Here is a 17,244-nt window from a genome sequence, read left to right on the forward strand (position 1 = left end):
GTCTAATGATGCATCTTTTTTCTAACCTCAACCTTTAATATACAGATTAAATGCCAATTGTGTAGATATTTCTAAACAAAAAAAATTCACCAGTTGATATCCACAATGAAAAAAATTATTCCTTTAGTGATGTTGGTTGAATGCAACATTGTCCAGAGAACCAAAACAAAATCTCTTTTTAAATAGATGCACAACAATTTTATTTTAACATCCAACCATTCTTTACTACAGGCTTATATTATGTTCCAAGTATCCAAACATTTGAAATCTAGACAAATGTGCTATCACTGAATGAAAGCTGACAAATACAGGCTTGGTTGAGGTCACTCAATACTTGGATTGTGTTTAAATCTATGGTTCTGATCTACTAAACGCCAAACTAAATAGGTATTGATGTTACATAGTTATCATAACCTATTCTTCCGAGAAGTCTCCTCTCAAATCATTCTACCAATTTTTGACGGGAAAATAGCAATTTGATAAATTTACTTGCAATTTAAATAGCGGATAAATTCTTCATGAAGTCTGATATGTTTTACAATATTTTTATTTGTAGCACTTCCTGAGAATCAGTTTATAAAGGGACAGGCACTAATGTATGGATAATCATGAAGAGTAAATACTAGAAATAGAACCTGCATTTCAAGGATAAATAAGTAAACAACTTAATTGAAAAAAAGGAAAACATCTGAGGCATTGTGACCGTATGAACACAAAAAGTTGGTACAAGTCATGATGGGAATCTCTCTCTCTAGGACAGGAATTTCCCGGAAGTTGTTTTTCCCCCAAGAATGGTCTAGATTTTTAAACAGGCTTGTTTACCCTGTCTCACAGCTCCTGGTGGGTTGGAACCAGAATGCATGATACAGCTTCCTAGATCAGCTAAGCTCTTTCTATTTGACTTTTTCACTACTTGTCTGAAAACTGTCAGATTCAAATACATAATTAACATTGATACTCCAGTTTAACTTGTCTATTTGTAAAGTTTTAATAAACACACAAAGACTCCTTTTAAAATTGTTAATTTGTATTTTGCCATTAAGGACAAAACATTCTGTGGCTAGCCAATTTGTACACACAAATGCTTATGTGCTTTAGTTGTACAATATAATTATGATATTAATGTTTTCCATAGTATTGGTTTTTACTTCTTAAAGCTGTGAACTTTGACTGTGAACTATCAAAGATTCAGTCATGTCTTAAGTGAATTTTTGCATAATCGTTGTCTCAGTTGTCATTTTCCAAACATCAGCTTAAAAAAAAGAATTTGCTCATTTCACAACCAAAAGATCTTATCAAAGTTAACAGTAATAAAAATCATTAAAGTCACGTAAAAAAGTACTCAACATTCCTACTATTCACAAAAATCCGAACTGTGAATATTCTGCCTCTTCCAAAAATGTTAGAAAAGTTTCACCATAGCATTCTTAGGTCAAATGGAATTTTTGCAAATAACATATTAACACCAAAGACAAAAAATTGTTAACATTGCAGTTTTATCTACAGACAAGTCTTGAGATGCACTTGAAGTGCATATTTGTGATCTTGTGGAACCTTCATTCATTTCCTCGGCGACTCTTCCTGTGACTCTTCTTCGATCTAAGAACAGTGCAGAAGTGATTAGAAATCACGCACAGAGTGAGTTACGATTATTAAGAAAAAGTTGTTTTAAACTAACGTTACCTTTCAGGTGTTTTGGAATGACTCCTGTGTCTGTGGCTTCTGTGATGACCTATTGAGAAAGGTAGAACATGTATCTGATGAAAGCATGTATACGGCAAGGAAGACAAATCATGTGATTTCCTCCAAAAGGTTTGCATGTGATATTGAAAATTATATAAAGGAAAATCACCAAACTTTCTTTGTAGAACAAAGTTCAAAAGTTAACACATACAAACAAGCTGGATGAACTCAGCAGGTCGGGCAGCATCCGTTGACGGCTCATTTCAATGGATGCTGCCTGGTTGAGTTCATCCAGCTTGTTTGTACGTGTTGATTTGACCACAGCATCTTTAGTATATTTTGTGTTTAGAGTTCAAAAGTTATCCACACTGGTGCAAATCAGTGTCAGAAGAGATAAAATTTCCTACACATACTAAGCTCGAAATTTTTTTAAAATCTATTTATTCAAACACTCTTATTTTTCAATTGTGTTTATACTGTGCACAGACTAAAACTATATGAACACTTTCAGTGTTTCAAATTCCCCTTAACTCATTCTGATAAGTTTTGCTATCTTGTCCTATTCAACTATTTAACCATTCTGCCTTATTTCCTATGTTCATGGGCTTATTTCCCTTCAAACACCCAGCTTTAAGTGCTTTTCTCTTCCATTCAATTTAATCACACCATCAAAACACTAGTTTTTTTTCCCCCTGCAGGATATGGTGACCTGAGCATTTCAGATGTAGCCACAGAATCAAACATTGGTTACAGCACAGGAGGTCCTGCCTGTTCAATATACACCCATTACCAGTTTGAACACCACGATTGAATTAGTTTCCACTATTCATGCAACAGCATAATCAAAATTCTAACCTATCACTGCGTAACCTCAAGCAAGAAAAAAGCTGTAGAGTGCAAACCAGTCCGCTTCCTCACTCATTTTACCCACACCACAGAGGATCCCCAGCATCCCCTTCTTTCTGACCACAAATGACATGCTCGAGCGCAAACTGGAAAGTCTGGTTACGAAAATTGTTAGGTTCAATGTTGAGTCCCAAAGGCATCAACAAGCTGAGGTAGCAAATAAGATGTTTTCCTGATGTTTAATTGGGCTTTACTGACACGGAGAAGGAAGGCAGAGCGGGAGTGGAATGGAGAATTAAAGACACAGGCATCTGTAAGCTCAAGATTACCCCAATGAACTACATGGAGGTATTCTGATCACATGATCTGAATTGGTTTCTTCAGTACAGAGAAGTTCACATTGTGAGCATCACATGCAATGTACTATATTGGAAGAACAAGTGAATGTGCTTTCTCAGTAAGAATGTTTTGGAAGAGAAAAGGTAAAAGCTTAAGTATTAAATATCAAGACTCTAAAGAGTGTGGTGGTGATGTATGACTGAATCAAGGAGCTGCAAGATGAACTATGCCGCTGCAATACTGAAAGGGAAGGGGAAGACAACTGATGGTGGATTCTGCTGAAGGTGGTGATCATCACTGAGCCTATAGGTTCTTGGGGTGGAAGATGGAAACAAATGGAACTCTATCATTACTCTGAATGGGAGCAATTGTACAGCACAGCCTTAAAGAATGTCTAGTTTTTGTCACAACAGTAAATTGAGAAAAGCACATCGAGTCAATTCCACTTATAATCTTCACCAATCCAACAGACTATATAAGAGTTTAAGTTTCAAGATTTAAACAGCAAACCATTCATTTGCAAGGAAGCTAAGAATTATACCTGGAGACTTGGATCTTGATCTGTGACGCCGATCTCTGGATCGACTGCGATGACGTCTAGGACTTTTGCTGCGATGCCTTTCACGACGTGGTGATGGGCTTCAGTAAAACGATAAAGTAAAATAAGCAATAAGTCTGCTTAAAAACAGCGATGCCCACATTATCTAAGAGACCATTGAAAATATACATACCTTCTTCTTTTGGGAGACCTACTGCGCCTGTAAATTGAAAGATTAAGACATTGATTATTTCTGAAGAAAGTTAAATATACAATTCACTACTCCGACATTACTTCCAACTGGAATTCATTGCATATGCTAGTTTCTCCGATGATTTATTGTTGTATGTGAATGTTTCACCTGTTCAGTTAAATTCCAAAACCTAATCAAATGCATTCTAAAGAAGATCTGAGCATGAACAAATGTGTGGTCATAAGTCCAAAGAATCTACAAAAATTAACAAATATCTTGTAATGCAGTGCAGCTAACATGAATAAAGTTAGAAATATTCAAGATCTTCAAATACATCTACGAAAATGTTATATTCTTGTTAACACTGTATGAACCAAGAACCTGATTAGTTTTGAAGAAAAATTTCTGATAGTTGCCCAAGCACAAGAATTTTAATTACAATCAGCTAAAGCTAAAATAGGTGACATAATAAATGATTACGTTATTAACAATTGAATGTTAAAGGCAATAAAAAAATATAATGTTCATTTTCTGGCCCACTCTCCTCCAATCCCATAGTACTCTTCACTCCCATGGCTCTTGCCACCTCTTCTTCTGGACCCTCAGTTTTACTCCCCAAGCCTTTGCAAGTTCTCACCCTGTCAATCCTTCCATGAACTCTATTCTCCTTTGCCCATCCCACCCACCCCTCCTCCAACTCACACTTACCATCCCAACCAAGCACACTCGTAGGCAGCTGTGGGAATGCAGTCATTGTTGACAATGGTTGTCCTCTCTGCCACTCTCCATTGCACTTTCAATCACAGTCGACTGTTTAATTCTTAGATTAGACTGTTTAACTGTTATTTCCTTGCAGTTTAACAATTAATTATATTTGTATTTAGCATAATTATTTATATACAAGTAAGTGCTTGCCATGTCTAAGCTTTGTGCCTGTTTCCTGACTTCTGAAAGAACCTTGGATTAAAACATCAGAATCCAAAAACTACTAAGATTAGGAATTGGTCCTATAGCAAAAAATGCCAAGTCAGAGAAACAACTTAAAAGAACTGCATTATTGTAAAAAAAAACTGGAAATAGAACATTGATAAACAAAAGGGAACATGTAGCATATACCTGGAATACTCATCTAACTATTCTTTCACATGCCCATGAATTGATTGTGAATTTCCAGCACTTTGCTGCTGTGTTATTTGTTCTTTGCTGAATGAGGTACAATTTTCTTACCGCCTTGGTGTTTTGCTTCGGCTTCTCCTGTACCGCGGAGAGGGAGACCTACGAGGCCTGTCAAGATCTCGGTAACCTCTTCGTGGAGGCTCTGGTGTTGGCATTCTGTCACCCTAGAGGTCACAGCATATATTATGATAAACGCAAATGGGAACTTACATGGCATGTTTGCGTTGAATACATACTTGTAGATCAAAATATTACACAAAATTTCTACCATAGCAGCACATAACTACTTAAGGGAATAATACAGTAGAAAATTTTAATGTACACAATTTTTAAACTACTTTCATACAAAATGCCAAGAGACAGTGAGTAGAAAGAATGACACATTACAGTAACAGATCCTTTGGTCTTAGGGTCATGCAGACAACCAAGTACCAGTCACAATAATTCTACTTACACCCCATTTTATTCTGCCCATTTTCCTATCAACTTCTCCCATGTTCTCATACTCACACACTTGGGCAATCACAGTGGACAATTAAGGTGCCAATTTGCACATCCTTGATGCGGTAGGAAATCAGAGCAATCAAAAGAAAACCCGAATGGTCACGAAGAGCACGTGCAAACTCCAGTCAGCACCAGGAATCTGGAGTGAACTAGGGTTGTAGGTACTGAGGCAGCAGCTCTGCTAGTTGCACCGCAATGATCCATTAGCCAAGTGGACCATGGACACCAGCTGACCAACGGAAAATGAGTGACATCACATTACAGTTCTTCAGGTAATGGAAACCCTTGCTGAATTCACAACTTATTATCCAAAGTCTGAGATGTGGAATGATATGCACGTTTATGGAATGCACGATGGAATATAAACAACTTCTACTTCACGTTTTTGATGCTCATATGATGCAGCCTCATGTTACAGAAAATGATGGTAGTTTTCTAAGAAAATAGGTCAGAAACATTTCTAAAAATACAGGCGACTTATTTTTCCTAACAGAGAGTCGCCTGCATACACTGAATTTAAACTGGTCTGCATTAACAAAATCCCTCACCATCCTCGTTCGTTAATGGGTTAGGGTTAACTGGGCTTTTCAGAGTGGGTAGTAGTTTCCCAGTAGTTATTGTTGACACCAGTTTTTTATTTCAGAATGTTACTTGTCATTTATTAGCACAAAACGAAATGTTTACAGAATTTTGCTGCACATCAAGAGCTGAGTTTATAGAATCATACATACATCACAGAAGCACAATCTTCGACCCACTGTGTTCATATAAAATACCACACCTTATCCATTCTAATTTCATTCGTTCTACTGTCATGGTGCTTGGTTAAAAATGCACCACCTGAGAGGGAAGTACACTTTACTATGATGCTGTGACAGTACCTCCCTCAACGCATTCCAGAATCCAACCAGTCTTTGGGAGAAAAAAATCCCTCACATCCCTTGTTCCCTCATATCCACACCCTACATCTATGCCCTCCAGTTTTAGACATTTCTGGGAGGGAAAGTCTCCCACCACCTTCTTTCTTTAACTATCAATTTGTTACATCCCCATATCAGCACCTCCCCCACTGCCTCTGCTCTATGAAAATCCAGCCTAACAAGTCCCATAACTGAGACCCATGCAATATCCTAGTGAATCTTCTTTGCATCTTCTCCACTGCAATCACATGGGGTGCACTCCAGCTGTAACCTAACAGACATTTATAAACCTGTACCATCATATACTGTCCCTCAGCCAATGTAGGTATTCATTTTCACTACCTGATGCTGCCACCATCAGGAATCATTGAATTTATTGAGTATGTGCACAGGAGGATCATTAAGCTGTTACCTGGACTGGAAGGCCAAGTATGGAAGAAATCAGATAAGCCGAGTTTCTTTTACTTTGCCTGACGGTAAAGTTTCAAAAATAAAACATTAAGGGTATGAAGTGAGAGGAACAAGTTTTAAAGGAGCAAATTTTGTCTTACACAGAGTGGTTGATAAGAGGCAGTGGATTCAAATAAAATAACTATGTTTAAGGAATTTAGACAGAAACTTAAATAGAGCGTAAAGTCCTAATGCAGGCGAATGGGATTAATGTAGCTTTATAGCTACACTACTGATTCATAAAACTACATGTATTTCCTTTTTATATATCTTTTAAAGAGCAGATTTAAAGACTAGCTTTATCACATGGACATCAAGGATGTAATGCTGAGGTTTTAAGGCATTTGTCAGACTGCATGGAGTATTGTAAGCATTTCTGGGCCCTTTATCTAAAAAGATTTGCTGGCATTAGAGGCAGTCCAGAGGAGGTTCATAAGAATGATTCCAGGGATGTAAGCTTTATTGTACGAGGAGCATTTGATGGCTCTGGGCCAATGGCGAGCACATAAAGAGGTTGAATTAACTGACTTAAGAATTGAATCCCAAACTGCATCAGATAAAGAAATATTTAAATCATGCTCCCAGGCAGTTCTAATTTTAGCAAACGGGGCACGACTCAGGATCACTAACTTATCACGAGTAAAAGAAACAGGTCCACAACGTTTTTCTCAGGCATCTCAGTAAAGTTTGATATTAAAGTGTTAATGAAATGTCTAATTTGAAGGCATCTAAAGAAATGATAATTAGGTAGGTTAAACTTTGCAGACAGTTGTTGAAAAGTTGCAAAACGATTATCTATGAAAAAATGTTCAAAGCACCTAATGCCCTTTCTGTACCAATCATGAAATTTTAAGGTAGGAAAAATGACTCTATTTTAGAGGAAGAATAGATACATGAAAGGATATCAACAACTCAAATGTGATGATGATGCCAGATTTAGCCTGAAAAAATGGATTCCCATTAATTGAGACACATTGGGACCAGTACATTTTGGCCAAATTAAGTACCCGTCCCAATTAGCCAAAATTCCACGCAAATAGTTAAAAAATATATAAAAAAGACAAACCGAGTAACAAATCATGTATGCAAATGAAATGCAGAACAAATTAGAACTCTACTAGTAGGACTACAATGCTACAAAACTGTATTTGTTCCCAATAGTCATTAAGAATTCATCCAATGTACGTAAATACTAGGCACATTGGCCTTCATAAATCAGAACACTGAGTACATAAGTTGGGGTGTTATGTTGAAGTTGTATAAGACATTGGTGAGGCTGAGTTTGAAGTATTGTGTGGAGTTCTGGTCACCTACCTACAGAAAAGATATCAATAAGCTTGGAAGAATGTAGAGAGAATATATTTAGATGTAGCTGGGATTTGAAAACCTGAGTTATAGGGAGGGGATGAATAGGTTAGGAATTCATTGGAGTAAGGGGAGATTTGATATAAGTATACAAAATTATGAGGGGTATAGATGGGGTAAGGCTTTTTCCCCTGAGACTAGAACTAGAGGTCATAGGTTTAAGAAGAAAGGGGTACCTGAAGGGAGCTTCTTCACTCTGAGGGTGGTGTGACTGTGAAATAAGCTGCCAGTGGAAGTGGTGAATGTGGGTTCAATTGAAACATCTGAGAAGTTTGGATAAGAGGGATATGGAGGGCAATGATGTCACTAGACAGAAAGACAAGTTAATATGAACTATACAGGCCAAGGGGCTTGTTTCTGTGCTATCGTGCTTTATGACTCCATGTACATACCTTGTCATCCTCATCCTCATCTTCACTTGTGTCTACATCATCCATATCTTCCTCGAGTGCACTGACTCTTGTATCCAGCATCTCTGCTTCTTCCAACACATAACGTTTCTAGATGATCAGATTCACAGCAATCATTACAAACAATTAAAGTACAATAATTTTTTTAGTTGTACAACTTGTAACACATACAACAGGTGTGTCAAATGCATTTAAGATTTAAGATAATTTGGTTAAGAGTTTCACTTATTAAAAGATTCATCATCCACAAAGGAATCAAAATTAGGTTGGATAGTAATCTCACCTCATTATAGACAAGAATCGGAAGCTTTAAAGATGATGCAAAGGAGATTTCCTAAGATGCTGTCTAGATTAGAGGAAGTGTCTTCTGAAGAAAAGCTGAGTGAGCCAAGTCATTTCTCTTTGGAACGGAGGAGGATGAGAGGCAACTTGATAGAGATGTATATGATTGACTGGACAGCCAGCACCTTTTTGCCAGGATGGCAATGGCTAATACCAGAAGGCATTTATTTAAGGTGAGTGGAGGAGAGTTTGGGGGAGATGCAAGAGAAAGGTTTTTTTTAAATATATGCACAGAGAGTGGTGCCTGGAGTGTACTGCTAGGGTTGGTAGCAGAGGAAGATACAATAGGAACATTTAAAAGACTCTTAGACAGGCACATGATTGGGAAAAAAAAATGAAGATTATCAGCTGTCTAGGAGGGAAGAGCCAGACTGATCATGAAGTATGATTAGATAGATCAGCACAAAATTGTGTGAAGAACTGCTCTATGTTCATTTCATACTGTTTAAAACATGATCTGAAATAAGGACAAGAGGATTGACCATATTTTGAACATTTACCAAAAACATCAAATTTCTCCTGTAATGTATTAGATACGGAAGGAAAACATATGTATTTTGTCACCAGCTTGATACCAGGATAGGGAGAGGATACAAGGTCAGAAACTCAGCTCAGCATGGAACAGGAGGCTTGGGCTTTAGAATGGCTTCATCCATCCCAAGAGTGCAGCAATGGTGCGGAGTTTGTCATGGGGGTCAAAAACACAACGCAAGTGATTAAATCTGCAAGTAAACCAGTCAAAAAGGCCAAGTTCATCTTAGCAGAAATCAAAGGTGGAATATAAACTCTAACTGAATTTATTAGGCAAAGGAGAACCAGTTTTGGTTGTAAGAAAAAAAATGGTTCACTACCCTCCAGACCACACTACTGTAATAGGGGCCCCATTCTGTACAATGATGTGACATCTAAATGTTTTCACCTTTGCTTGAAAGTACTGACTCTGAGGTGAGATTGGTCCCATGTGTTTTACAGCCCTAATAGCCACACATATCCCCATCCCGTTATGCGGAATTAGAGAGAGAAAATGGTGACAAACTGTTGAATCAAAAATGGTTGCTGGGATCATTCCAAGCCCATTCCTCATCTCAACTGAGATTTGTGATCCAAAGCTTTTCAATAAGATTGTGAACTTGGATGGAAGGGCTTGTTGTGCACTCAAGGGTTGGATGGGTTGTGGGTGGAGAGAACAGTGAAACTTTTCTTGTCTTTAGTTAAATACTGTTCAATGCAACAGAATAAAATCAGTTGTACCTGAAGCCTGGGCAAAATGATATCACAAACTCGTTCTTCGTGGAGTAACTCGTCCATAAATTCATCAACATGAATTAGTTCAAACTCTTCAAAAAGAAAACATGATAATGCAAGATTTAAAAAAAATACAAAACCAATGATAAAAAACCTAGAAAAGGTTTTTGTAGTAAACCTTCAAACATTATACAGATTAATCTTACACAAAGGTAAACACACTGATTATTGCTACTATACTCTAAATACTGATAAAATCATTTGGAAAAAAAATTATGTTTTGGTTACTAAGTTAAACAAAATTACAGCAATTAAGTTGTTTTCTTCAACTGCAAGGAGACAATTGATGAGTAGAAGACAATTGATGAGTAGAAAACAACCTATATCCTTTAACAAGTTGTTCAAAAACCATGGAGGCAGAATTAGATTAACAGGTAACAAAATTAAATAAAAGGGAAGGAAAAGATTTTTCTCAGGTGATAAAGGAAGGGGACTCTTTACCTAAAAGAGTAGAAAAAGCAAAAACTCTCGTCATATTTAATGTGTATACTTGACAGTCACACCAAATCACCTTCATCTTCATAATTTTTCTATCTTTTAAGATTTAGATTGTAATGCTTGAGACAATTTCCTAACTGACATTCAACACCATAATGATAAGAAAGCACAACGAACAATTTTATGGCATGATCAATCATAATTAAAGGCACACAATTTCTAGAATATTTTCACTGTTAGATTCAAGATGACCATTACAATTTACCTTGAGTCATCATTTAAGAATAAATACTTGAATATATAGTTAAAAGATGCTGCTGCACAAAGTTACTGTGACTAAAACAGTTTCATATCAATGTAGAGAATTATCCTTATAGCTCAGTGATCAAAGAATGACAGTCTAATATAGAAACTTTTGTAAATTATTGTATAATTATTCAAAACATATTTACTCAGGTTACTAGAATTATTTTACCTCCATCCCTTCTTTGTCTCTTCACTTTCCTATAGTCATTATAAAGCGGTTCCAGATATTTATAACAATCAATAGCAGAGCCTGTTAGCCGCATGTACAGTGCACCCAACAATCGGACATATCTGTAATGAAAGCCAATCGTTGAATGCTTCAACTATTAAAAGGCATACTGTTTCACTTAGCAAACCTTAGATACTAAAGAACTTTCTGTTCTAGAAGATAATGCACAAGAGAAACTTGATAAAATGTTCAATACAATGTTATAGAGGTCAGTAATAAATATTACATTGTTTCCAGTTCCATCGTGCTTCTGAAAAAATGTGTGATGAGAAAAAGAATGTGACAAATTTCACTCCATTCTGAAGGAATCAGCTCCCACAGGCAGAGTTTTCCCATTCAAACTAACGCTCTCCATCTAAAAACAGGTAATGTCACTAAGAATGGTATATCTCCTAAGCAGATTTTCAAGCAGGTTTATTATGTTTACAGTATAATCGAAATTATGTGATGTAGATTAAGTGTGATAAAGCAAAAATTGATTCAATAGATTTAAAAGCATTACAGTTTAATTAAAATCATACATACTTGAAATCTTCATTCTTTATAAATTCAACAATTATATCTTTTTCAGGCTGAATCTGGAGCATCTTGAGAGTCAGGCAAAGGAACGGGGAAGGCTTAATATTCCCACCATAAACACCGCCAATATATTTCAGTTCCATCGCTTTGTCCACAACCAATTCCGCTAAGTAGTAAAAAGAAATTTGTTACAATGTCATCACAGCACTGAACAACTTCTGTAAAGCTGAATACAGAAGTTATTGAGAAACATTTTACACTGAACCTTTTTGCCTTATGGAAGCAAGTGACCTAATCCAGTAATTGCATATAACAGGTTAAAAAAAATCAAATACAGATCTAAAACAAAAGCAGAAAATGTTGAAAATCTGTAACTTTTGACACCAGACATCAGCTGTTTCTCCTTCCTTAATACAACTGTTAACTGATCTGCTGAATATTTTAATGTAAGAAAAACTGAAGAATTGAATGTGCAGAAGAACCTAACATATGCAATTGATCTGAAAATATACTCGCAACACATACAAAATGCTGGTGGAACACAGCAGGTCAGGCAGCATCTACAGGGAGAAGCTCTGTCAACGTTTTGGGCCGAGACCTGACAAAGGGTCTCGGCCTGAAATGTCAAAAGCGCTTCTCCCTGTAGATGCTGCCTGACCTGCAGCATTCCACCAGCATTTTGTGTGTGTTGCTTGAATTTCCAGCATCTGCAGATTTCCTCGTGTTTGCCTTGAAAATATACTTGGCTCTTTTGAGTTTCCCAAATACTCAGTCAATTTATTACAACGTACAAATGAAGCAATTTTGATACAAAATGTATGCTTCTAGAAACCACATGCACTAGTTAATGCACAAAATAGCGAACTTAAGAAACAAGTGTAAAATACATGGGAAGAGCTGCCAAGTTGCACTGCAGTAATTCTGTAAGTAGAGTAAGGCAGAGGAGTATGAGATGACAACAATAAAGTAAAACACCTTTCCAAAAAGGTCCAAAAGCAAGAACCAGAATACCACTACACAAAATTTCACACTTTGCTGAGTGGATGTTTTAGGACAGATGACCAAAAACTTGGTTTAAAACTCTTGAGGAAGGAGAGATAGAAAATCAAGGGTATTGATGCAGGGACTTCTTCAGCACAAGACCTTGGTAGCTGAAGAGTCAATTGTCATTGGTGAATGAATTAAATTTGGAGCTGACCACAGTTTGGGGGTGGGGGGGAATGCTTATAATAGAGAATATAAAATGGATATTAGCAAAACAGCACAAAAGGAAACCACAAAAGGATTTCAAATAATCAAGTGATGTTCTACTAGCAGCTACAGGGTCAGATAGCAATGGGATGATGGGTGAAGGAGACTTGGTGAGTGCTAGGACAAAGGCAGCTGAGCTTTGGATAATCTCATATCTACAATTGCAAGAACAAGTCTGTGAACCCTTCACAATTCTCTGCAAAGGGTTATCTGCATTAATTACTCATAAAACAAGGCCTGACCTTCATCTAAGTCACAATAACAGACAAACAAAATCAGCCTAAACTGATAAAATACAAACAATTGTATTTTTCATGACTTTATTGAACATATGGTTCAATTATTCACAGTCCAGGCTGAGAAGAGTATATGAACTCTTATATTTAATAGAACCTCCTTTAGCAGCAATAACCTCCACCAAACGTATCCTGTAGCTGCTGATCACACCTGCACAATGGCAAGCAGGAATTTTAGACAATACCTCCATGCAAAACTGTTTTGGTTTATCAATATTTCTGGGATACCTTGCAAGAACAGCCCTCTTCAGGTCATGCCATTTGGGTTAAGGTCTGGACTCTGACTTGGCCACTCCAAAACTCAAATTTTCTTCTTTCTAAACCATCTGTTGTTGATGTACTCTTGGTGTTTCAGATCATTGTCTTGTTGCAGCATTCAATTTCTATGAAGCTTCTGGTGACTGACCACTACCTTGACATTGTCCTGCAACTATGTTCTGCGGCCAGATGAGACAAAAATTGAACAATTTTCGAATTTGTTGTTCCCTCAGCAATTGCAAGTTGTCCAGACCCTGAGGCAGCAAAGCAGCCCAAGCCATGATGCTCCTTCCACCATGCTTCACAATTGGGATGAGGTTTTGATGTTGGTGTGCAGTGCCCTTTTTCCTCCAAATATAGCTTCCGCTAGTAAATTCAACTTTTGTCTCATCTGTCCACAGAACATAGTCCCAGAAGCATTGTGGAACATCCAGATGATCTTTTGCAAACTTGAGACGTGCAGTAATGCTTTTTCCTGAGAGCAGTGGTTTCCTCCATGGTGTCCTTCCATGAACACCATTCTTGCTCGGTGTTTTTCTTAGAGTGAACACATGAAGAGACTTTAGCAAGTTCTAGAGATTTCTGCAGGTCTTTTGCTGTTACCCTTGGGTTCTTTTTCACCTCCTTCAGCATTGCATGTTGTGCTCTTGGTGTGATCTTTGCAGGATGCCCACTCCTAGGGATAGTAACAACAGTACTGAATTTCTTCCATTTGTAGACAATTTCTCTTACTGTGGACTAATGAATACTTAGGTCTTTAGAAATGCTTTCGTAGCCTTTTCCAGCTTCATGCAATTCTACAATTCTTCTTCTAACGTTCTCTCAAAGTTGTTTTGATTTGAAATATGGTGTACGTAAACAGATCTTTCATAAGAGCAAGCCATGTCAGCAACCTGACTTTGTGCACCTTTTTTTTTATAGGGCACGGTACCTCTACAACCCACATCTCCATTCTCAATTGATTGACTGGAACATCTGACTTGACATAGCTTTTGTAGAAGGCATCAACCCAGGGGTTCACATATCTTTTTTGAACCTAGACTGTGAATGATTAAACAATGTGTTCAATAAAGACTTGAAAAGTACAGTTGTTAGTGTGTTATCAGATTAGGCAGATTGTGTTTATTATTAGGCTTTAGATAAAGATCAGACCACATTTTATGAGTAATTAATGCAGAAAACCAGGTAATTACAAAGGGTGCACAAACTTTTTCTTGCAACTGTATACAATGCACTTCTGGCTGGCCTTGTATGTCTAATATTCACCCATTCTAAAATCATATTTCCGAAAGGCAAAAGGTCTAAAAGTAAGAAACCAAAAACAGGTGTGTGTAGGCAGAGGTAGACAAGGAGAACATTATGGAACAGGCAGTAACTAGTCTTCTTAATCAGAATTTTCTTCAGGAGCAAATACAGTGGCAAGACAGCAAACAATGTAACTCAATTTCAAACAAACATCAGACAGCAAAACAGAATCAGTGATTAGAGAATAAATTTTATGAGAAGAAGCAAAAACAAGTTTTGGCCTTCTTAAAGACAGAGGTAACCTCTGTTCACTGGATCATCTTAAGCAGTCTGAAGAAAAGATATAAAATGGACCAAGATTCAGTCAGAGGTCTGTGGAAAAGACCCAACATCGTTATTCATGTGGTGTGACTGAGCAAGCTGAACCATAATAACAGATGTAATCATGACCAGCAATCCTTGCAATGGAAGGGCAAATGACAATGACAAAGATCTGAGAGAAAACAGTTAGCAGCATATACTGATGTAAATACAGATGAATACATAAAATGAGAGCCTGAGATCAAGACCACACAAGAACAAAAAGTTAACTACATTAAAGTAATTTAAAACTCAAACACCAATACTGGTGCGAAGATCATGACAGAGACACTGAATATGGAAAACAAAGGATTTGAGAGATTTGGAATTGCACAGCCTATTCCAACACTGGTGCAAAGCCACTAACATGTCTTACCCTTTCAAGACACACTGCATTTCTGAGACCCAAATGAAAAACTGTTTATGCAACTTTAGTGGTCTGTCACCCTCAACTTGACTCCACTCTGTCAAATTCTCCCAACCTTCACCTTCACAAAGAGCATCTCACACAATTTTGTTGTTTCCTAACTTTCTGATTGCGTCCGATATGAATTTGTAACAACTTCTATGCCGTTAATATTTCAATATTATGTATAAAGGTATGGAGTAATGCAGCCGAGAGCAGGTCCTCCAGCCCAATTTATCCATGCCAATCCAGATATCAACCTAATCTAGTCTCATCTGCCTGAATTTGGCCCACATTTATATAAACCTTCCCTATTCATGAACCTGCCCAATATGAATTAAATATTGCAATTGGTTCCACCTCTACCACTTCCTTTGACCTTTTGCTCCATATTGCCACCACCCTCCATGTGGAAAAACTTCTCCTCAGGTCCCTTTTGAATCTTTCACAACCAATGACCTCCAGTTTAAGGCTTGCCAACCCTGGGGGGAAAGAAAAACACGACCATCCATCTTATCTATACTCATTATTTCATAAAACTTGAAATGTCACCACTCAGTCTGGTTCAATCCTAAGAAACAAGTTCCAGCCTCTCCTTATAACTTAAGCACTCCAGTCCCACCAACATCCTTGTGAATCTGTTTTTGTTACAGCCTCTCAGACTTTTCATAGCATAGTAACCATAAATACACAGAGCTCTCCTAGTGTGGTTACACCAAGGTCCTGCACAGTTGTAACATGACACCCCAACCCTTGTACTCCAATGAAGACAAGCATGCCAAACGCCTTCATTTCCAATGCTCATAAACCGGACTAAACTTTTATTAAGGTTATTTTAAAATTTCCCAACGTAAACAAGCAACGACTTTGCCTGTCTGTCGACAGCAACCAACCGGTTACCATCCGAATAAAACTGAAGAGGTCGCGGCCCAAATGCGCTTCAGCTGTAATTTTTCACAAAATGCTGGAGTAACTCAGCAGGTCAGGCAGCATCTACAGAAATGAACAGATAGATCTCAGCCCGAAATGTGATTATGTTTTCATTTCCATAGGTGCTCTCACCTACTGAGTTGCTCCAGCATTTTGAATGGGTTGCTTTGGATTTCCAGCATCTGCAGACCTTCTCGAATTTATGACTGTAATCTTACGGATTGATCCTCCACCGTTCTATACCTGTAAGCCCGAAACATTCTTCCTTCCAATACTTGGACTCGTAGATGCGGGTACGAATGATTTTTTCAATCAGATATTGCGGATTGGTCCCGTGGATGCTGTGCGCATCTTTCACTGTCCGGTTCGCCATTGCAATCCCATAAGTCCCCGCGAGGTGGTGACCTCCAGACTGCGTCCACAGCGCCTCCCTCCGTCTAGGCGGTCTAACGTACACGGACCCCTCTCCCGGCGAATAATGTGACTGCAGCGCCTCCCAACGACTAGGCGGTCTAACGTACACGGACCCCTCTCCCGGCGAATAATGTGACTGCAGCGCCTCCCAACGACTAGGCGGTCTAACGTACACGGACCCCTCTCCCGGCGAATAATGTGACTGCAGCGCCTCCCAACGACTAGGCGGTCTAACGTACACGGACCCCTCTCCCGGCGAATAATGGGACTGCAGCGCCTCCCAACGACTAGGCGGTCTAACGTACACGGTCCCCGCTCCCGGCGAATAATGTGACTGCAGCGCCTCCCAACGACTAGGCGGTCTAACGTACACTGACCCCTCTCCCGGCGAATAATGTGACTGTAGCGCCTCCCAACGACTAGGCGGTCTAACGTACACTGACCCCTCTCCCGGCGAATAATGTGACTGCAGCGCCTCCCAACGACTAGGCGGTCTAACGTACACTGACCCCTCTCCCGGC

At 38.3% G+C, this 17,244-nt stretch overlaps 1 protein-coding gene across 1 annotated transcript; it reads right to left on the reverse strand.

Annotated features, from left to right (window-relative positions):
• On the reverse strand, window positions 1-16,700 carry prpf38a (pre-mRNA processing factor 38A). Its single transcript, XM_059984241.1, has 10 exons — window positions 16,553-16,700; window positions 11,570-11,729; window positions 10,985-11,106; window positions 10,018-10,103; window positions 8,407-8,514; window positions 4,827-4,939; window positions 3,600-3,626; window positions 3,410-3,507; window positions 1,684-1,732; window positions 1-1,599 (listed from the first exon to the last, which is right to left on the reverse strand). The coding sequence occupies exons 1-10, from the start codon at window positions 16,680-16,682 to the stop codon at window positions 1,557-1,559; spliced, it is 936 nt and encodes a 311-aa protein (XP_059840224.1). The 5' UTR covers window positions 16,683-16,700; the 3' UTR covers window positions 1-1,556.
• Between the last annotated feature and the right edge of the window lie 544 nt (window positions 16,701-17,244).

The sequence above is a fragment of the Hypanus sabinus genome, chromosome 11, assembly GCF_030144855.1.
Source record: "Hypanus sabinus isolate sHypSab1 chromosome 11, sHypSab1.hap1, whole genome shotgun sequence".
NCBI classification, from domain to species: Eukaryota; Metazoa; Chordata; class Chondrichthyes; order Myliobatiformes; family Dasyatidae; genus Hypanus; species Hypanus sabinus.

Excerpts from the sequence above, each read along its gene's own strand:
- prpf38a (XM_059984241.1), bottom strand. The coding sequence starts at position 16,682 with ATGGCGAACCGGACAGTGAAAGATGCGCACAGCATCCACGGGACCAAT. Across the intron at positions 11,107-11,569 it reads ATAAAGAATGAAGATTTCAA|ATATGTCCGATTGTTGGGTG; the intron begins GTATGTATGATT and ends CTTTCATTACAG. Across the intron at positions 10,104-10,984 it reads GAGACAAAGAAGGGATGGAG|AGTTTGAACTAATTCATGTT; the intron begins GTAAAATAATTC and ends TTCTTTTTGAAG.